This window comes from Gasterosteus aculeatus, chromosome 11 (assembly GCF_964276395.1).
Source record: "Gasterosteus aculeatus chromosome 11, fGasAcu3.hap1.1, whole genome shotgun sequence".
NCBI classification, from domain to species: Eukaryota; Metazoa; Chordata; class Actinopteri; order Perciformes; family Gasterosteidae; genus Gasterosteus; species Gasterosteus aculeatus.
Window position 1 is genome coordinate 14,239,648 of NC_135699.1, and position 16,635 is coordinate 14,256,282.

General features: G+C 47.3%; 2 protein-coding genes across 9 annotated transcripts; one reads left to right on the top strand and one right to left on the bottom strand.

Annotated features, from left to right (window-relative positions):
* The first annotated feature begins 395 nt into the window (after window positions 1-395).
* On the top strand, window positions 396-4,006 carry dhrs7b (dehydrogenase/reductase (SDR family) member 7B). Of its 5 annotated transcripts, none has more exons than XM_078083966.1 (7): window positions 396-514; window positions 1,377-1,550; window positions 1,962-2,080; window positions 2,196-2,406; window positions 2,640-2,732; window positions 2,817-2,969; window positions 3,077-4,006. In XM_078083966.1, the coding sequence occupies exons 2-7, from the start codon at window positions 1,397-1,399 to the stop codon at window positions 3,280-3,282; spliced, it is 936 nt and encodes a 311-aa protein (XP_077940092.1). In that variant the 5' UTR covers window positions 396-514; window positions 1,377-1,396; the 3' UTR covers window positions 3,283-4,006. The 5 variants fall into 5 exon arrangements, with proteins under 5 accessions (XP_077940092.1, XP_040047054.2, XP_077940091.1 ...); XM_040191120.2 differs by having other exon boundaries at window positions 400-525; window positions 1,379-1,550; XM_078083965.1 differs by having other exon boundaries at window positions 419-517.
* On the bottom strand, window positions 3,960-16,582 carry cramp1 (cramped chromatin regulator 1). Of its 4 annotated transcripts, none has more exons than XM_040191119.2 (20): window positions 16,221-16,582; window positions 14,031-14,458; window positions 12,611-12,813; window positions 12,328-12,481; window positions 12,061-12,144; window positions 11,849-11,897; window positions 11,611-11,696; window positions 10,945-11,068; window positions 10,454-10,535; window positions 9,282-10,217; window positions 8,917-9,094; window positions 8,475-8,647; window positions 8,312-8,386; window positions 8,118-8,199; window positions 7,800-7,910; window positions 7,355-7,512; window positions 6,863-7,049; window positions 6,472-6,639; window positions 6,147-6,292; window positions 3,960-5,867 (listed from the first exon to the last, which is right to left on the bottom strand). In XM_040191119.2, the coding sequence occupies exons 2-20, from the start codon at window positions 14,455-14,457 to the stop codon at window positions 5,754-5,756; spliced, it is 3,537 nt and encodes a 1,178-aa protein (XP_040047053.2). In that variant the 5' UTR covers window position 14,458; window positions 16,221-16,582; the 3' UTR covers window positions 3,960-5,753. The 4 variants fall into 4 exon arrangements, with proteins under 4 accessions (XP_040047053.2, XP_077940089.1, XP_040047051.2 ...); XM_078083963.1 differs by having other exon boundaries at window positions 9,300-10,217; window positions 16,221-16,358; XM_040191117.2 differs by lacking the exon at window positions 16,221-16,582 and adding an exon at window positions 14,851-15,225.
* Between the last annotated feature and the right edge of the window lie 53 nt (window positions 16,583-16,635).

Here is a 16,635-nt window from a genome sequence, read left to right on the forward strand (position 1 = left end):
TCAGTATTATCCCAAAGAAAAAACCTTAACTTAATATTTAATACGGCAGTAAAAACACTCTCTCCTGATAAACTGCACAAGTGAATAATCTGAGAGTTTATCTCATTTTCACTCATTGGGCCAAATCCAATTCTTTGGACTTCCATGGGGAGTAGAAATCTTTTGTCTGATGTACCATGAATATGGTTAAAACTGTCTGGACATTCCTGATAAGTTTAAAAAATGGACTTTGAATGGAGTTTTAGGTTCATTTAGCGGATTCTTTTCCAACAGTCAAAACTCGACTAATCATTTTCTGATAAACACACACACAGTTTATGGGCGCAAACCTGTGTGTCCATCAGCGTGTCGCTGATTAGCGCAACCTACTGTCGAACTTCAGCTCCCACAATGCATAGCGGGGGGTCAAAGACGGCACCATTCGAGGAAACACGTGGGATTCTGTCAGAGGAACCCGGAAACTGCTGCGTCCCCCCCGGCTTCCGCCACCGTGTTGTACAGAACAACAACAACAACAACAACAAGGTGAGCTCTTAACTGTCCACGATCCCTGGTGATTAATTCAGTGTTTTCTTACAATGTAGCTAGAGGCTAGCTGATGTTAGCATTAGCATTCCCAGGTATGTAAGTTAACGTTGCTTATCAGTTACACACGAAGACCCCGCGCAGCCGATCCTTATTGCGCAAGCACTGCTTTTAACTCGTAGCATGTGCCGTTAATTTAACCGGCTAATTAGAATCATCCCCATTGTTGGTAATCATAGATTGGCAGATTCAGGGCAGATGCTATCAGCTTGGGAGCCTGTTGTCTGATTGCAAAAAATTGGACCCAAACTCGTCTCATTCGCTGAACTCTTCGTTTCACTGAAACAGAAGTTAATACAGACCAAACTTTGACTCGATTTTCTTTGCTTTTACACAAAATGAATAAAAAGACCACATTTTCCAAAATCAGTGAATTATAACCTTTACCAGCTAATTGTATATTATTAATTGTATAATAAAACATGAACAATTCCTCTGCATGGGAGCTTGAGAGGTTACAGAACACACACATTAAGTGTTTGGCTTTTGAAAGCGCCTTTTCTTATTTTTGTTCAATTTATTTCAACCAAATATGGTATTTGTTTTTAAAAATTCAGACTAGCACTGCAACAACAAATGTTTTTCATTGTCAAAGATGCCTACAATATTTTTTTTTAACAAATCATTCAGCTCACAAATGACTAATACAAGTTACCCGAATGGAGGCTTTCTTTTGTAAACAGACCTTTTGTTGATGACTGGACTGGGTGACTTGGAGATGTTCTTTTTCCAAACAGTTTCAACTGGATAAAAACTTTTCCGAACTAAATCTTTTTCTACCTCGTGTCTGCAGCCAGGCTGATTGTCAGACATGGAGCGTGTCGTGGGAGGAGGAGTACTTCCGCTGCTTTTAGTAAGCGCGGGGATCTTGTTGCTTTATCGGATACTTGTCCGCCTCAGACCAGGAGCGGCTCTGCAGGACGCCGTGGTCGTCATCACGGGGGCCAGCTCTGGACTCGGGAAAGGTCGGCCTCCGTTCCTTCCTCTCTTCAGCTTCCATGTAGATGCTGTCTACCAACCAAGTCACATCCATGTGCAGCAGTTGATTTGCTTTGGTGGAAGTAAAATAACGTACAGCAACACGTGTCAAACTACTAACTACGACTAACAAATTGTAGCACTTAAATTGTACTTATAACGCCATCTATAGCAAATTGTAAATTGGCTTATTTGAAGAAATTGCACTCTTTTGTTTCTTGTTCTTCTGAGTTTGTACCCTATGGTTGAATGGACTTATTGTAAGTCGCGTTTGGATAAAAGCGTCAGCTAAATGACATGTAATAATGTAATGTGTCAGCGGTGTGGCGCATTTGCCGAGTCTCCGGCCCTGTTTTTGTATTCACAATGAACAAGCGGCGTGTTTTCGTGTTACGTAGAGTGTGCTCGGGTCTTTCACGCTGCGGGCGCGCGGCTGGTGCTGTGTGGACGAGATGCAGCCCGCCTGCGGCTGGTGGTCCAGGAGCTCACAGCAAGTTCAACAAGCTCAGGACCAAAGGTGTGTGTGCACGCAAAACAAAGTAGAAAGAAGAATTTCACTTCATTTTTGTTGATTTAGGGCAATTTTTGACATATGTCAATGCAACTGAAAACACATGTTTTACAACCCCCAGACTCACACGCCCAGCACCGTCACCTTCGACTTGTCTGACACGGGCACAGTGGACAAAGCTGCAGAGGAGATCCTGAAATGTTATGGGCAAGTCGATGTCCTCATCAATAACGCTGGAATCAGTTACCGCGGCAACATACTGGACACCCACCTTTCAGTACAGCGGGATGTTATGGAAACAAATTACTTTGGGCCCATCGCTCTTACTCAAGGTTAGTGAGCGGCCCTTTTGTTTGCCGGTACCGAGTAGTTTACTTAAAGTATATGTGATTTCTAAAAGTTATAAACGAGGAAGCCAAACCGTGAAGAAGTTATTTAATAGATCTTGAATTAAAATAAGGAAGGAAATTATTTGCAGCATGAATGTTTCAGATCTCCCAGAAGAGGAAGCACAATATTTAAATGAATCAGCTCTTTCTTTCCTTCTTCTTTCTTCTCTTCGTAGCTCTCCTGCCCTCGATGGTTCATCGGCGCAGTGGCCACATCGTTGTCGTCAGCAGCGTTCAGGGCAAGATATCCCTGCCTTACAGATCCGCCTGTAGGTCGTCTCCACTTGTTAAACAAAATCCGTGTGGTGTACTGAAAATGAAACAGGACTCTGGTTTCCACACGCTGTGTCCAGATGCCGCCTCGAAGCACGCCACCCAGGCCTACTTTGACTGCTTACGGGCCGAGATCGAGCAGCACGGGATCCCAGTGACCGTCATCAGTCCCGGGTACATCCGAACCAGCCTGTCGGTCAACGCTGTCATGGGAGACGGCTCCAAGTACGGAGGTGAGAGAGTGCGGTGTGTGTGACGGTTATCAGTGAAGCAGAAAAATGACGCATAAAAAGGCTGAACACATTTTGAATTAACAGATAAACTGATGCACTGTTTTCAGTTTTGGACAAAACCACAGCGACGGGTCGGGACCCCGGAGATGTGGCTCAGGCGGTTCTGAGTGCCGTCCGTCACAGGAGCAAAGACGTGGTTTTGGCTGGACCGCTGCCCAGCGTGGCCATTTACCTGCGAACGATGTGGCCCGCGCTCTTCTTCAAACTCATGGCCTCCCGCGCTCGCAAGGAGCAGAAGCTCAAAGACGAGTGAATCGCTGTGGAATCTCTCCTGTTGACCAAACTGTGAATATGTCAGCATGTGATGCAGGTTTTTAAATAGACTTTTGGATTTGGATTCGGTTGAGAAATAAAATGCTCAACTCGTTGACTAATAACAGGAAGATTGATGTCTAATTTTGGATTCGGTCAGCTCAGGTGTACATAGTCCAGGCCGCCAGCTGTTAAAACTGTTCAGTATTACAATTTAATGATGAAAAAAAGAGCAGGTGGCGTGTTGTTTCTGGGTCGCCTGCACGTTGTGGCACAGTGGAGAAAGGAAAGTCTACTTTTAGCTGTTTTCTTTTGTGGTCCAATGTATTTATTTTGGGTCGAGCAGTTTTCAACCAATGTTTTATTCCCTTCATTTCAATCCAGATGAACTTTGCAGTTTCAGTGGAATTTCATAACCAGGGAAAAGTCTGGTCCACACTAACATCCTGTCAGCGGATGTTATTGTCATACAATGCTGCAGGAAATAAACGGGGACACGTTTGGAATGTTTGACCGTGAAATGGTGTTTTTGTTCCTTATATTTTGTTTATTAACGGAGCTGATTGGTTTTGCGGAGTGAGAATGTTTTTGGTTTAGAATCACCTATTTGAAACTGCTAGTATGTGGACTTCATTGAAAGGTTTCAACTGAGTACGCACAATAAATAAAACAAACAGGTTTTTAATAACTATCTTTATACACAGAATAAAAACACATTAAACATCTTTCTCAGTGTTTCTTAATTTAGACAAAAACAACTTTTTAAAATGTTAAAAATAAATAGTCCAAACAAGAATTTACCTTATCTTACAAAAGCGCAGGAAAGTCTATTGACATTTATACAGATACCTCCTTCAACATCTTAAACAAGCCAGATTCAGGGATAAACCTGCTGTTTATTTCTTATTAAGAATCATCTTGTATGTGAGGATGAAGCAGTCTCACAAATGAATAAACATGAGAAGAGCTTTTACACTGTAGAGTCAAAGCCCTCAAGGTGCTTGGAGACAGAATATTTTAAATTCCATTTGTGGAATGCGAACAAAAGCTCTCCTATATATTGTTCACAATACTGCATATTTGTGATGCTGGTTTATCTAAATTCAGAAAAACGGACTTCACTCGGTCGGTGTGAACAGTGGTACATTGGACTCTACACACCTTAACGTCAAGACATGGAGTGTTCTGTAAGCCACGGGAATCCCTACTAGCCGATGAGTATTAATGTTTCCGATTTGACTGGTGGTTAAAGAACACTACCTAAAAAATGCTAAAACTATGGCTTTAGTGTTTAACATCATTCCATTCCGTGTGACTGCCTCCTCTCGCACAGTTGAAACTGCATGTTACACCTGACATTCTTAACCAGTCCGTTCATATTCTGGGTTTAGAGTGCGGACTAGAAACAGCTCAACTCGCCTCTTTGATACCAGCAAGAGAGCTAAAGTATATGCACAAGGTTATTTCAAATAGCAAAACTAAAAACCAACCTGAAGAGTATTGCATTGCTATTTTCATCTCAACACACATTAATAAATGATCAATTGCGTGAAGCGACTCCAATGTGATTTTAGCGCAGGCTTCCAGTGAAGGAAAAACAACAAAAGCTGCCATTTTCCATGTAACAGACAAACCTGATTCAGAACACGTGTCCTGATCACAATCATGTGAAAAGGAGGGCTTTGCTGTATACTTTCCAATCCAATAATAGAAAAAAGTATCTCAATACATCCACACTTACTCTACACGACCTCCGTGCACACGCGTGCGTCAGCCTCGACCTTTGCAAACGTACACATGAGCAATAACGTCCACTTGACCTGCGTGTGGCGAGGACGAGGACGATGATGACGAGATGCACAAACTGTAGTTGGTTTAGTTGCAGAAAATCCCTCGAAGAACAGCGACGGCCAAGGGAGGGCCGAGAGAGCAGGTAACGCTTGATATTCGTCACACATGTTGAAACGAGTCCCCGGTGGCACCGCGGCTGTTTGCTGTCTGCGTTCAGGTCGGTTTAAAGCGAAAACGGGTTAGTGTGAACGTGGCCTAAAGGGATCTGCGCTGCACATTGTGGCAGATTCACACATTTTGTGGGGCTTAATCTGAGAGAATAAAAGACCAGACAAACGCACAGAGCAGGAAGAGACGTAAAAGATCAAGTCAAAATTGTTCAAATATGGCATAGTATTTTCCTGTACATGAGGTTGTGTTTTGTAAACGCATTTGTTTTTACTAAAGTGTTTGTTTTTAAAGGGCGTTTTACTTTAAAGAACAGTTCAGTGAATCCAACAACTCGCGTTGAACAATGTCGTGGTTCACTGTCATTATTGCACTTTTACAAACAGGGCCGGGGAGGGAGAGGGAGGGAGGGAGGGGGGCGCTGGAGGGGTCTTTTCTCCACTACAGGAGGGACAGGCGCGCTGGACAACACAGCGGCCTCCAGGTGGTCGCCGGAGCGAGGTCCCCTCCACCTCAGTGTGGTGGGATGGGGGGCTCGGTCACTGCCAGCTCTTGGGCGAGGTCGTTGAAGCGAGCGATGTAGTCCACGCTGCTCTCGCTCATCATGCAGGCGAGCTGAGAGTCCATCTGCGAGCAACCAGAGAGCCTTCAGTGTACGACAGTAATCACAGCGGCCTGCGCGCCAGCGGACACCAGTGAAAATCGCTTCAAAAAGTTTTCCCCCGGGGACCACTGGAATTAAATAATAGCTCAACGTAGCTTAATGTATTGCAGTGTTGTTAATATTTAACTCTAGAGCAGAAAGGGAATTAGTTTATTTCCCCGAATAACTACACAGAAGCCCATTTTTATACTGGAAATAAATGCAAGTTTTAGCCTGCTGTAGACTCAATACCAAGAACGTACCTCTGCCACATCAGGAAGGCCACGGGACTGAAAGGAATCATGGGAGTTGCAGTCCAGGAGGCTGGGACCGAGCAGAGCCGTGCCGCTGGAGGGGCCGGACGGGGTTAGGGTGGTCCGCTTGCCCTTATCAGGAGAAACCATGCTGGCTGGAAGGAAAGGGGACACACGGTGAATGAAAAAGGGACCAAGAGCGGGGAAAAAAGTCCCCCGTCGGGGACAAAATCTACAGGTGTGTCAGTGTAGTTTGAAAGCAGAAGAAGTTTGAAGGCACTGAGCGTAATAGCATGTGCTTGTGTTTGATTATTTAGGAAAGAAAGACACTTACAGAGGAGACATCCCAGTGTGGAGTCAGACGAGTCGCTGGGGTACCACTGGGGGTCGTGGCAGGGCGACGGGATCCAGCCTCTGGAGGGGCTGGTGGAGGGAGACGAGGCCAACAGCTTGGAGGAGTCGCTGTTGCTCAGCTTGGCTGGAGAGAGCGCGGCCTCCTCGCCTGCAGCGCAGCAGGAAACCCGACATTAGAATACGCACACTGAGCTCAATAAGCTGTCAAATTGTTTCAATCCATTTTCTACCGGTTGCCACTTTTCATCTTAATAAAGAGTATATTGATGACCTAATGGCAATTTCCAACTGCAGTTTGTTTAAAGAAATAAAAAATATATATACACGTTTCCATGGTGATGTCGGGATAGAGGGTAGAAACTGAAACGCACCATAGTGGGCAGAGTTGATGGCGAGCTCGATGATGGAGTCACTGATGTGCGTCTGAGGTTCTCCGGGGACCAGAGCCTCCTCGGGGGGGCCTGGGAGGGAGATGTCCAGCAGCGAGGCCACGCTGGGTGGAGAGAGGAGAGAGTCCCCACCACCAGTCAGTCCAGGAGAAGGTGGAGGGTGACCATTCTGTAAAAAGCGAGAACAGGAGAACACTCATTCGTGCTGCTTTTTTTGTCTTTCGCAGTTGTGGGCCAGTTGTGGGCCCTTTCTGATCATCAGTATCATATTGTTTCTTACACTAATAACCAAGGTCAGATATCGTATTCTTGAGGCTCTGCCTTTAAATAGGTGCATAGTTTGCACGCACCAGCAATGCTTGGCAGCAGTCCTACCTCACCTCCACCCTAAAGCAGTCATAAAGTAGTTCATTATGTGTAGATGCCAAGTGAGGCAAAGCTCCCAATTTGAGTATGCAAGTGTGCGCCGCTGACCTCTGGGACGCTGTGCTGGAGGAGTTGGGCGTCGGTTTCAGCATCAACAATGGGCGCGGTGTGGAGCAGGGTGCCGGTATCAGCAGTGGGAGGGTTCAGCTCCCGGCAGGGACTGCCAGGGATGATTCCTGCAGACTTAGCAGCCAGGTCAATGGCACCTGAAACACGAGAGTTTGTCACGTCAGCACTCTACCGGATTAGTGTCAATAGTAACTGAGAATGTGGAAATGAAACCCCCCCCCCAAAAAAAGTAACCACAGCAATTTATAAAACGAAAAAAAGGGTTCCTTGTGTCATCATATCGAAGAACCAAATTATTTTCATTTAAAACAAACTGTAAATAATCCAAGTGACTCACAAAGCAACATTAATTATACTCAAACTAGAATTAAGTTTGATAAAGAAAACAAAAGAAAATGGATTAAATAATGCAAACAGAACATACTGGAGAGCTGGCTGGCCGCTGCAGAGCTGGACGCTGCAGGGGAAGCTTTCGACAGGAGGGGGCGGGGGGAAGGACCCAGGCGAGTGTGGATTGGCCGGAAAGATCCAGTTCCTGAGGGGAGAAACCGGAAGTGAGGGAGCGGAAGATTAGCCGAATGGAGAAATGGTGTTTAGAGGGAGTTGGGCGAGCGTATGCGACAGTTACACATAAAGAAGCCGTAACAAAGACCTTCTGTCAATAACAGAACTACGACCACAACAATCATTTAATCATCTCCTGCTGACTATAAACTGTAGCAACGGGATGCCTGAAGAGCACCTGTGGCAGAGGAGTTGGAGAGGATGGAGAAGGAGCAGACGTGCTGGGGAGTGTCTCCTGTGGTTCGCGGTAGAAGTGTTCGCTGTGATGAGACAGAAGCAGCGGAGTTAAATGCACAGAGAAACACAAAAAATGCATTTTACAGTACAAATTCACCCATTTGCAAATGAAACCCTTCATTGTTCCTCCTGTACCTGAACGACAAGTGGTTTCCGGAGTTGTCTGTTTCGAGGTTTTCTCTGTCTGGAAAGGAAAAGATCCGACTTCATCTGTAAAAATGAAAGAGAAAGAAAAAGAGCAGATTAACATTTTGGCTATTTACAATAAACCCATTTAGTTGTGCATTGGTGGTCTTACACTGATGGAGTCGAGCTGCTGCTTGAGGGCGAGCTCTGCTTCCTTGTTGGGGGAAAACATTCTGTTGTGCCGCGAGCTGTTGGGGGGCAGCGTGGTGGGAACCGCAAACACGCCACTCTCGGCGTCGCTGCTCGCCGCCGCTCCCAGCAGAGAACGAGGAAGGTTGCGTCCACCTTAAAGGGGGGGAGGAACAAGTAAGAGATGTCAGGTGAGATAATGGAGGGGAAAAAAAAGAAAATCGAACAGCACCAAGAGATGCGTGAAACTAGAGTTTGTCTTTACTGGGGTTTCTACCAATACTGGAAATCACAGCATGCACACATCATCACTTCTCATATTCATCAGCACAAACACATATTATCCGTAGCAACGGCAGCCTCACATGCGTCAGGAACCAGAGTGGACATGCGGGGTATGATATGCGCTTCTACTGCTCGGATACCTGAGACTCCGGCAGCTGGCAGGTGCAGCCGGGTTCCTCGGACAGAGACCGGCTGCCGGCCACAGCTGGGGCTGCGAACACCTGCTACGGGGCCTTTCCCCGGGGGCGTGAGGGCCTGGCTTTGCTCCTCTTGATGGGCCTTGTGTGGCGATGTAGCTGTGGAGCACAGCTCTGCAGCCTGGAGGAGAAGACACATTATAGACACCTGCTGCTGACCAATTACAGGTTTTTTTTAATACAGGAGGAAATATGTAACGGTAATTCCTTTTGTTCTGGGTTCGTAACCGCTCGGTTAAATGCCCTAAAAAAAGTCACAATGGATAAAAGCATCAGCTAAATGATAAATGTAAACAGTCAATCAGTACCAAAGGTTTAGGATTGACCTCGGTGGAAACCAGCTTGAGCAGGCAGCGCAGAACGTGTTGCGTCTTGATGGGCTTGCGCTGAGCTGGTCCGTTTTCTGGGCTGTTGAGAGGACCTGCGGTGGGCTGCCACTCGTACTCCAGCTGCAGCTTGCCCGGCTTCCCGAACATCAGGTAGAGCTCAGCCAGGGTGACGTTCTCGGCGTCCCGCGCGCTCCAGCCCTCCCCTCTGATCTGCTCGACGGCCCGCTCCCTGGCTGCCGGGGCGCAGCCCTGCGACATTCCCTCCTCCGGGCCGGGGGCTGAAGGTTTGGCCGGGGGAGTCTGGTTGGCCTCTGGGGAAGACGTGCCGGGGCTCCGCTCCTCATTGCATGGCTCCGATGAGCTTTCTGTGACACCACACGACTTCTCAATGCTTCTGGTCGCTGCGGAACCACCACTGGCCTTCACGCCAGGACAGATCCTTCCCCCTTCAGGGGGTCCTGTCCCCGTTCCCTCCTCCCCAAGAGCCACAGTCTGCAGAGAGGAAGCAGGGGCAGAAACAGGCGGAGGTCTCTTCTCCTCGGCCTTTGCAGAGCCGTCTTGTGAAGGCTCGGGGTTAAGGGGGTCAGTTCGACGACTATCACACAGCGCGGTCGCTGAAGCACCGGCGCCGCCTCCCCGTCCAGATTTGGGGCCGGTCCGAAGTGCCGGAGCGGTGTGAATGCCCAGAATCTGGGCGGCGGGCAACTCCTTGGCATTAGGCCGATTCTTGCCGTTCTCCAGCCAGTGTACTGTGCAGGAGGCCTTCGAGTGAACAACACGTGCCACACCAGGCAGTGTGGTCAAAGTGCTGCTCTCAGCAGGATAGAGAAAGAGATCGTCCTGCTGGGATTTGCTGGGAGAGACTGTGGCGGACGGGCCGACCTCCAGAGCCTCCCTCTCCATGAGACTTTTAAGCTGATGCATCAAGTGTCAAGGTCTCAAACATAAAGGACCGAAACATTTAGTGCTGACGTGGAATACCAGCGCTCCTAATCACACGCCAAAGTAATGATTATAGTAGCAGCTAGTGTATCTAATAGAGAAAGCTTATCATGGGTAACGACATCAGATAACGATGGGATGAGAAACTTGTATCACAGGCATGCGCTGTCGCAATCAGTGTAAAACGTATGATGTTTTCAGAAGGATACAATGCGCTGGTCCTGGTATGCCCACTTCTGTTTCAGATAATCAATGAGGCTGGAGACTTTCCTGTGGAGCTCCACCACCATCCTGAGAAGGAGATAAGAGTTGATTTACAAGCTTCTGTGGTCACATGGTGCAGAACAGCACCGGGCGATTTGGTGTCTGTGCTCCGAACACATAAAGCACTTTTAGGTCCCACACTAAATTCATACACTATAAAAATATAGATTCACTTGAGTTATTGATCTGGGAAACTTAAAACAAACTTCACATAAATACTATTTTTTTTTAAACAAAACAGCTTTGTGCTGCTTCAGTGGCAAACATGCATCCTTGTCAGAACTACTTAACAAAGAAAGATCTGGCTTGCATTCTGTTATTGAACTGTGCTGTTTTTGAAAAGCAAAAATGAAGAAACCGTTGCGACGGTTGGAAATAAATTATAATAATTAATAATATTTAGACTAATAAACAGGAGTTGACGGGCGTGGCTGACCTGAGGCGCGGGTTGTGGGCTAGACTCTGGACGCGGGCCCAGGAGTGGTTGCTGCGTGGTTGCAGCTCCACGGCCACCTTCAGGGGGAGACGCACGGGCTTCTGGTCCTCCTCATCACTCACTCCTGAAAGGACACAAAGACACAATGAGATCGAACGGGGAACACCAACAAACCCCTCACAGAAGAAGTGATACATGAACAACAGCTCAACAGCACAGAGGAATGCGTGAGTGAGTAGAATTGAGGACAAACAGTTCAGAATTAAGTTGTACCAACTTTCCCGCTTAATGGATAAGCAGGCAACCAAAAAGCAGAATCTAAACTCAGTGGTACTGAGGAGGAAACAACAAACCAGGACGAGGACCGTTGAAAATGAACACCGAGTACATAAGAAAGAGGTCAGATGCACGGTGGCATTATGATTTTCCATCCTCGTCTAAAGTAAACATTCCCTCTAACATTGAGTGAGTGGCTGCTGCTGGCCGGTCAGACCCCGTCATCTCATCATCTCCCTCCTCCTCAATTTACTCCCACAGTGTCTCCATGGAAACACGACTAGCCCACACGCTGCCATTGTTATTGCCAAAACCCCGCCCCCACACACCCCGTGCCTCTCCATCACCGTGGTTTGTGGCGTACGTATGCGTTCCGTGTCATATGCTCACCGTCTGGGTCACAAAGTTTCTTCAGTGCTCGGCACATGGGGGCTTTGATCCGCAGGTTCCTCCCTTTGGAGCGCACCGTGGTGGCCCTGTTCAAACACACGGAGCAGCGGTGAAAGCTTTAACTTTTTCTGCATCACAAAGACAATACTTGACAATCTCAGAGGTTTAACACAAAAACTGAGAAACATGCGAGTAGGCAATGCAGTTTTCTCCTCATCCATTATGACGGGACACTTACCCTTGCTGGATTAGTTCGTTCAGCTTTGACACGTTCTTATCATCCATTACTGTCAAAGACAAAACACAGAACTGTTTACGACATCGTCCCTCGGGAGCAGCTGTCCCCCGCGACTGGGAGGGTGCGGTGTTTCATCGCATCCCTTGTGTCCCAGACTAAGAGCAGAAAAACACTCACACACTTTGTTAAAGTCATGCACAGCCTTCACTTACACCCGCCAACTTTTTTGCGCAGCTCGGCATAGCAGATGAGGCCGTAGAGTTCTTGAGAGGATTTCTTCAGCACTCTGGAGTACACTGAGAACAAAAAGGTGGCTCAGGTCACAACCGGGGCTGTGAACAGGAATTTAGGAGGCATGTGCAAGCTACATGGAGATAACACCACGCTGACACTGACGGGCTTTTTGAAGTGAAGTAAATACCGTTCTACCTGCGAACTTACGCCGAGACTCAGTCAGACAAATATAAAGGGCAGCTCACCATTCGCAAAGTCGATGTGCTTGGAGATCTTGTGCCAGGTCCGGTAGTAGAAGTGGCGAACCTGCTCCTTGTTCTTCACCATGTTGGCTGGCTTGCCTCTTTTCTTGTACTTCATTGCAATGTTGTTCTGGATAGCCTCAAAGTCCTTCCCATGCTGCAGACCGGACAAGTTCAGAGTTGAGTACAGGATGTCCAAAGAAAATGGCAACACTTAAAAGGTAAAGTGGTGCCACATACGGTGGGGCCCCTTTTCCGATCTTTGGAATTACGTCCTGCCATTTACCTCGTAGAGTCCCTCAAAAAAGCTGTTTTTGTCCTCTGTGCTCCAGGACTCCCACTGCCGACGGGCTCTCTTCTGGTTACCGGCTTGCTCCTCCTTCTCAGCAGACCCCTGGCCCTTGGAGGTCTTCGACACTCCGCCTGCGGAGCCAACCACCGGCCCTGATTGTCCGACTGTTCCCTGGGAAGAAGAGCCATTCTCTGCCCCTGTGTTGGACAGACACAGGAGACATCAGCCGTGAAACATTCAGAGAAAAACATACAGCTACAACGCCGTGGGTAGAAGCGCAAGAATGTGTAGCTGCTGTTTCTTCAGGTAGATTTAAAAAACGAAATGCATGCACACAAAGCCACCCATTGCACAACCGGCAGAGCTTATCCTTCAGTGGTTCAGCTCTGGCAAGGAAGCAGGAAAAACACTTAGTCCCTAAGGCCAAGTCCGCGGTGCACAGGTCCAAAACCACCTCCTTGCGGGCCCCTGATGGCTGCGTTTACACCGGCACACAGCACCGTGCCAGAGGCTTTAACACGAGCACAGAGGCAGTTGGTGTGTTTCTGTAAATGTTCATTTACAAATGTCTGTGGGTGGCGGGCAGTAACCTAGATGTGTTCCTCTGAAAATAGATGTGCACCAACATAGGATCAGATCAAAATGAGTGGGGCTTCCTTGGTCAACCGGTCAACCCCCGGGCAATGTAAATATACACCAGTCTCTTTCTAACAACAATAACAGAAACCCACTAGTCATAGTGCACTGCACACCTACTCAACAATATACTGAAATTGTTCTCTCTGATCGGAGTCCAACTCATTTCGAATTTTCAGGAGAGAAAGGAAACATGCTTTCATAACAGAGCAGAATAATTATAAACACTGAAACAAGTCAGTAACATTTTATCACAGAATAGAGTCGAAAACTAGATGTTTCAGTAAGGCACCGCTTCAAAAACGCTTATTTACATTGTATCTATGGATCCTTTAAAATTCTAAATAACAATCAGTCCGCTCAGTTTTTCTATTTGCTGAAAAATATTTTTAAAAATGAAGTGAAAGTGCAACAACTGTCCGTAACAACGTTGCTCTTTGTGCTGCCATCCTTCTTATGCAGAAGGACTAAAGTCTTTGCTCAAATATACATATATTTGTTCTACACTCGCGTCAGCCAAAACCCACAACGCCTAATTCGTTTCGAAAGGAACAGCTACAGAAACCTAATGGGAAATGTAAGTTCTGCTCTTGACAGGACCGTGAAAAAGAAAATCCCCCCCCCCCCCGAGGAGGAGGGGAGACAAGCCGGCCAGTGTCCCGGAGGGAGAGCAACAAAGCCCCGCAGCAGCTTATCCATCACTGGTAAACAAACAGTGACAACCGGGAGCGGACCTCCGCCGCCGATCCCACCGACGCGCGCCGGTAGTGTCCCGTACCTTTCGATTTCGCCCCGCCGTGTCCGTTGACGCCGGAGCCGACCGAATCCTTCCGGATCCGCTTGCTCGGAGGTCGGACGCTCGACCGCAGAAAATGATGCTGGTCGTGGCACGGAGGGGCGGACTCCGCCGAGGTCTGCGGGCTCTGCGTCGAGCCGGCTCCGGTTCGGCCCGGCGGCGAGTGCGCCGAGCCGGCCGGCGGAACCGGAGCCGAACCGGGGCTGAGAGCCGCGGCGGACGGGTTGAGAACCTCCACTCCGTCGTCGTCCCCCTTTGTACTGCGCTCCTCGCTCGCCTGCTCTCCGCTCTCCTCCTCCTCCTCCTCTTCCTCCTCTTCCTCGTCGTCGTCGTCGTCGCAACCTTCGGGCTTTCTGGACGGATTCGTCCGCCCGTCGACGCCGATGCCCTCCCTGGAGCCCGGGGTCATGCTGCCAACGACGGATCGCCGGGGAGGAAAAAATAGTCACGTTAGGCGGCGAAGCGGCGTGAGAAATTAAACTTCTGGAGACGACGTTCACTGTCTCTCAAACATGGCCGCCGCTGTTTGTTTCAAATCCCCTCTCCGGTCCCGACAAAACAACACCGAATATATGCATTAAACCTGTTCGGCTGAATTATAATTGGCAAAGCAAAGAGTTTAGCAACTGTCGGCGGTGCTTCGCCGAGTGTCTCCGGGCTCGAAAGGCCCGCATTTCCGTTCGAATTTCAACTAAATTTCAAATGCGAGCGCTTTTCGGTTTAGCGCCCTGCAGAAACGACAACGAAACCCGTCGCTGCATTCGACCTCCGAATAAAGTGTTTATTCTAAACATATTTTTACCCGTTTTCGTGGTCTTCGCTAGTAGGCGACGTCTTCTTTCTTTTCACCATCAGTCCGAGCGGTTAGATTGGCGAACACGGTTCAAATTGAGCATAATAAAACCGAGAGCGATCCCTCCGCTTTCTGCCCTCTCCTTGCTCCTGCTTCGACTGAGCTGAACTCTCTGCGCAGTTCAACTGTTTTCTATCAGCAACATTACTCAATGCTTATTGGCAAACCGAAATTAAATGGTAAAAAATCAGATATATTCACGGCACGCGTTTGAGGGAGGGGAGACTTTACTTGAGCTTGTGTCCGTGGAGCTGAATTGATAAGCACAGATAGTTTTATTAACCTGCGCGCAAGTGGACTTTGTTTGTCACTACGTCACCATCGCATGCAGAAATTGTGTCTGCAAAACAATGTATTTTATATATGTCCTGTGATTGTGTGGCTTTGCGACAATGCACATGTTTGCTGGCATTACAATCGCTTCATACAAATACTAATCATGCTGCTGGACCGAGCTATGCGTGGCTCCGGTGCACATCAACCCCTGGTGCATGATGTTTATAAGTCTGTTGTAATGTGTAAACATCACAGGAGTGGGATTTCTTGATTATTATTTACTCGTGCATTTATTTCTGAATAATTTGGACTGTGACAGCTCAGAGGGACGACGGCAAACGACAAAGTTATTTTAAATGAACTTGAGCAGTTCGATTGTGAAAATGACTGAGGTCGTCAAACATTACCACATATCATTCAAATTCCTGTTTTTAGGCATCTTCATGCCAAATTTCAGATTCCGTCATCCACAATGTACACCTCGGATAGCAGTAATGACAACTGGACTTCTAGTTTGTTTGTGTTTAGTTTTGCTTCTTGGAAATGTGTAATCACTAATGTCAATAGAGTGTTGCCATAATTGCAATAGCAGGTAATAGCGAAATGTTGTTTTAATGTAGCTTTAGGCTGATCCTAAATCTTACAGCATCACACGTATTTCAGTTACTAGACTGTGTAGGTCAGTCCGAGCAGCCGAGTAATACAGTTAGGTATGTACAAACACTGTCTCTGTTTTTATAATAGCAAGTTAACAACACCGCTGTATTGCTATTGTTACTATCTACTAGTTAATGACCGGCAAGCTATTTATACAGTTGTCATTCACTCCATTGTAAAAAGGCTGTATTAAATGCCTGCAGTAGTCGTCCCCATATAGAACGTGGTACCTAACGTTAGCATGGCAGCTGTCGTTGGCTAGCTAAAGCGTTGGCAGTCAAACGAGCCATAGCGTGACAAAAACGGCTTCCAACCAAATTATTATATCACGCAGAAGCTCAAACTGTTTGTTAGATGGATGACACAAATCAAAGTTCAGGAATTACCTGAAGTGGAAGGCTGTTGGCGGTATTAATAATCGAGACACGCACTAGCATTGCTAGCTGACGGCATCCGTCCAGCTTGTTGCTTGTTGCCGATGACAGTTCCTGCGGTTCGATTGTGCACGCTTTCAGACACGCCCATTACAACTCAAAAACAAATCCTATGATTGGTCAGAAATACACGAGGACGACGGTTAGATTTGATTGACGGACAGCTCCGCCAATTGTTGGTGAGAGAAACTATGCCGATAGACCAATTGCTATTCTCTTCCTGTTATGGCGTATAGGTATCCGAATAAATATTTTTCTAATTCAGAGCCAGTTAGACTCCTCAATAATCTAACACGTTCGTTCATAACAAAGCCTTATTTTAACAACGTTAGATAACCGCAATGTAGGTTTTTGGCGCTTATAGAAT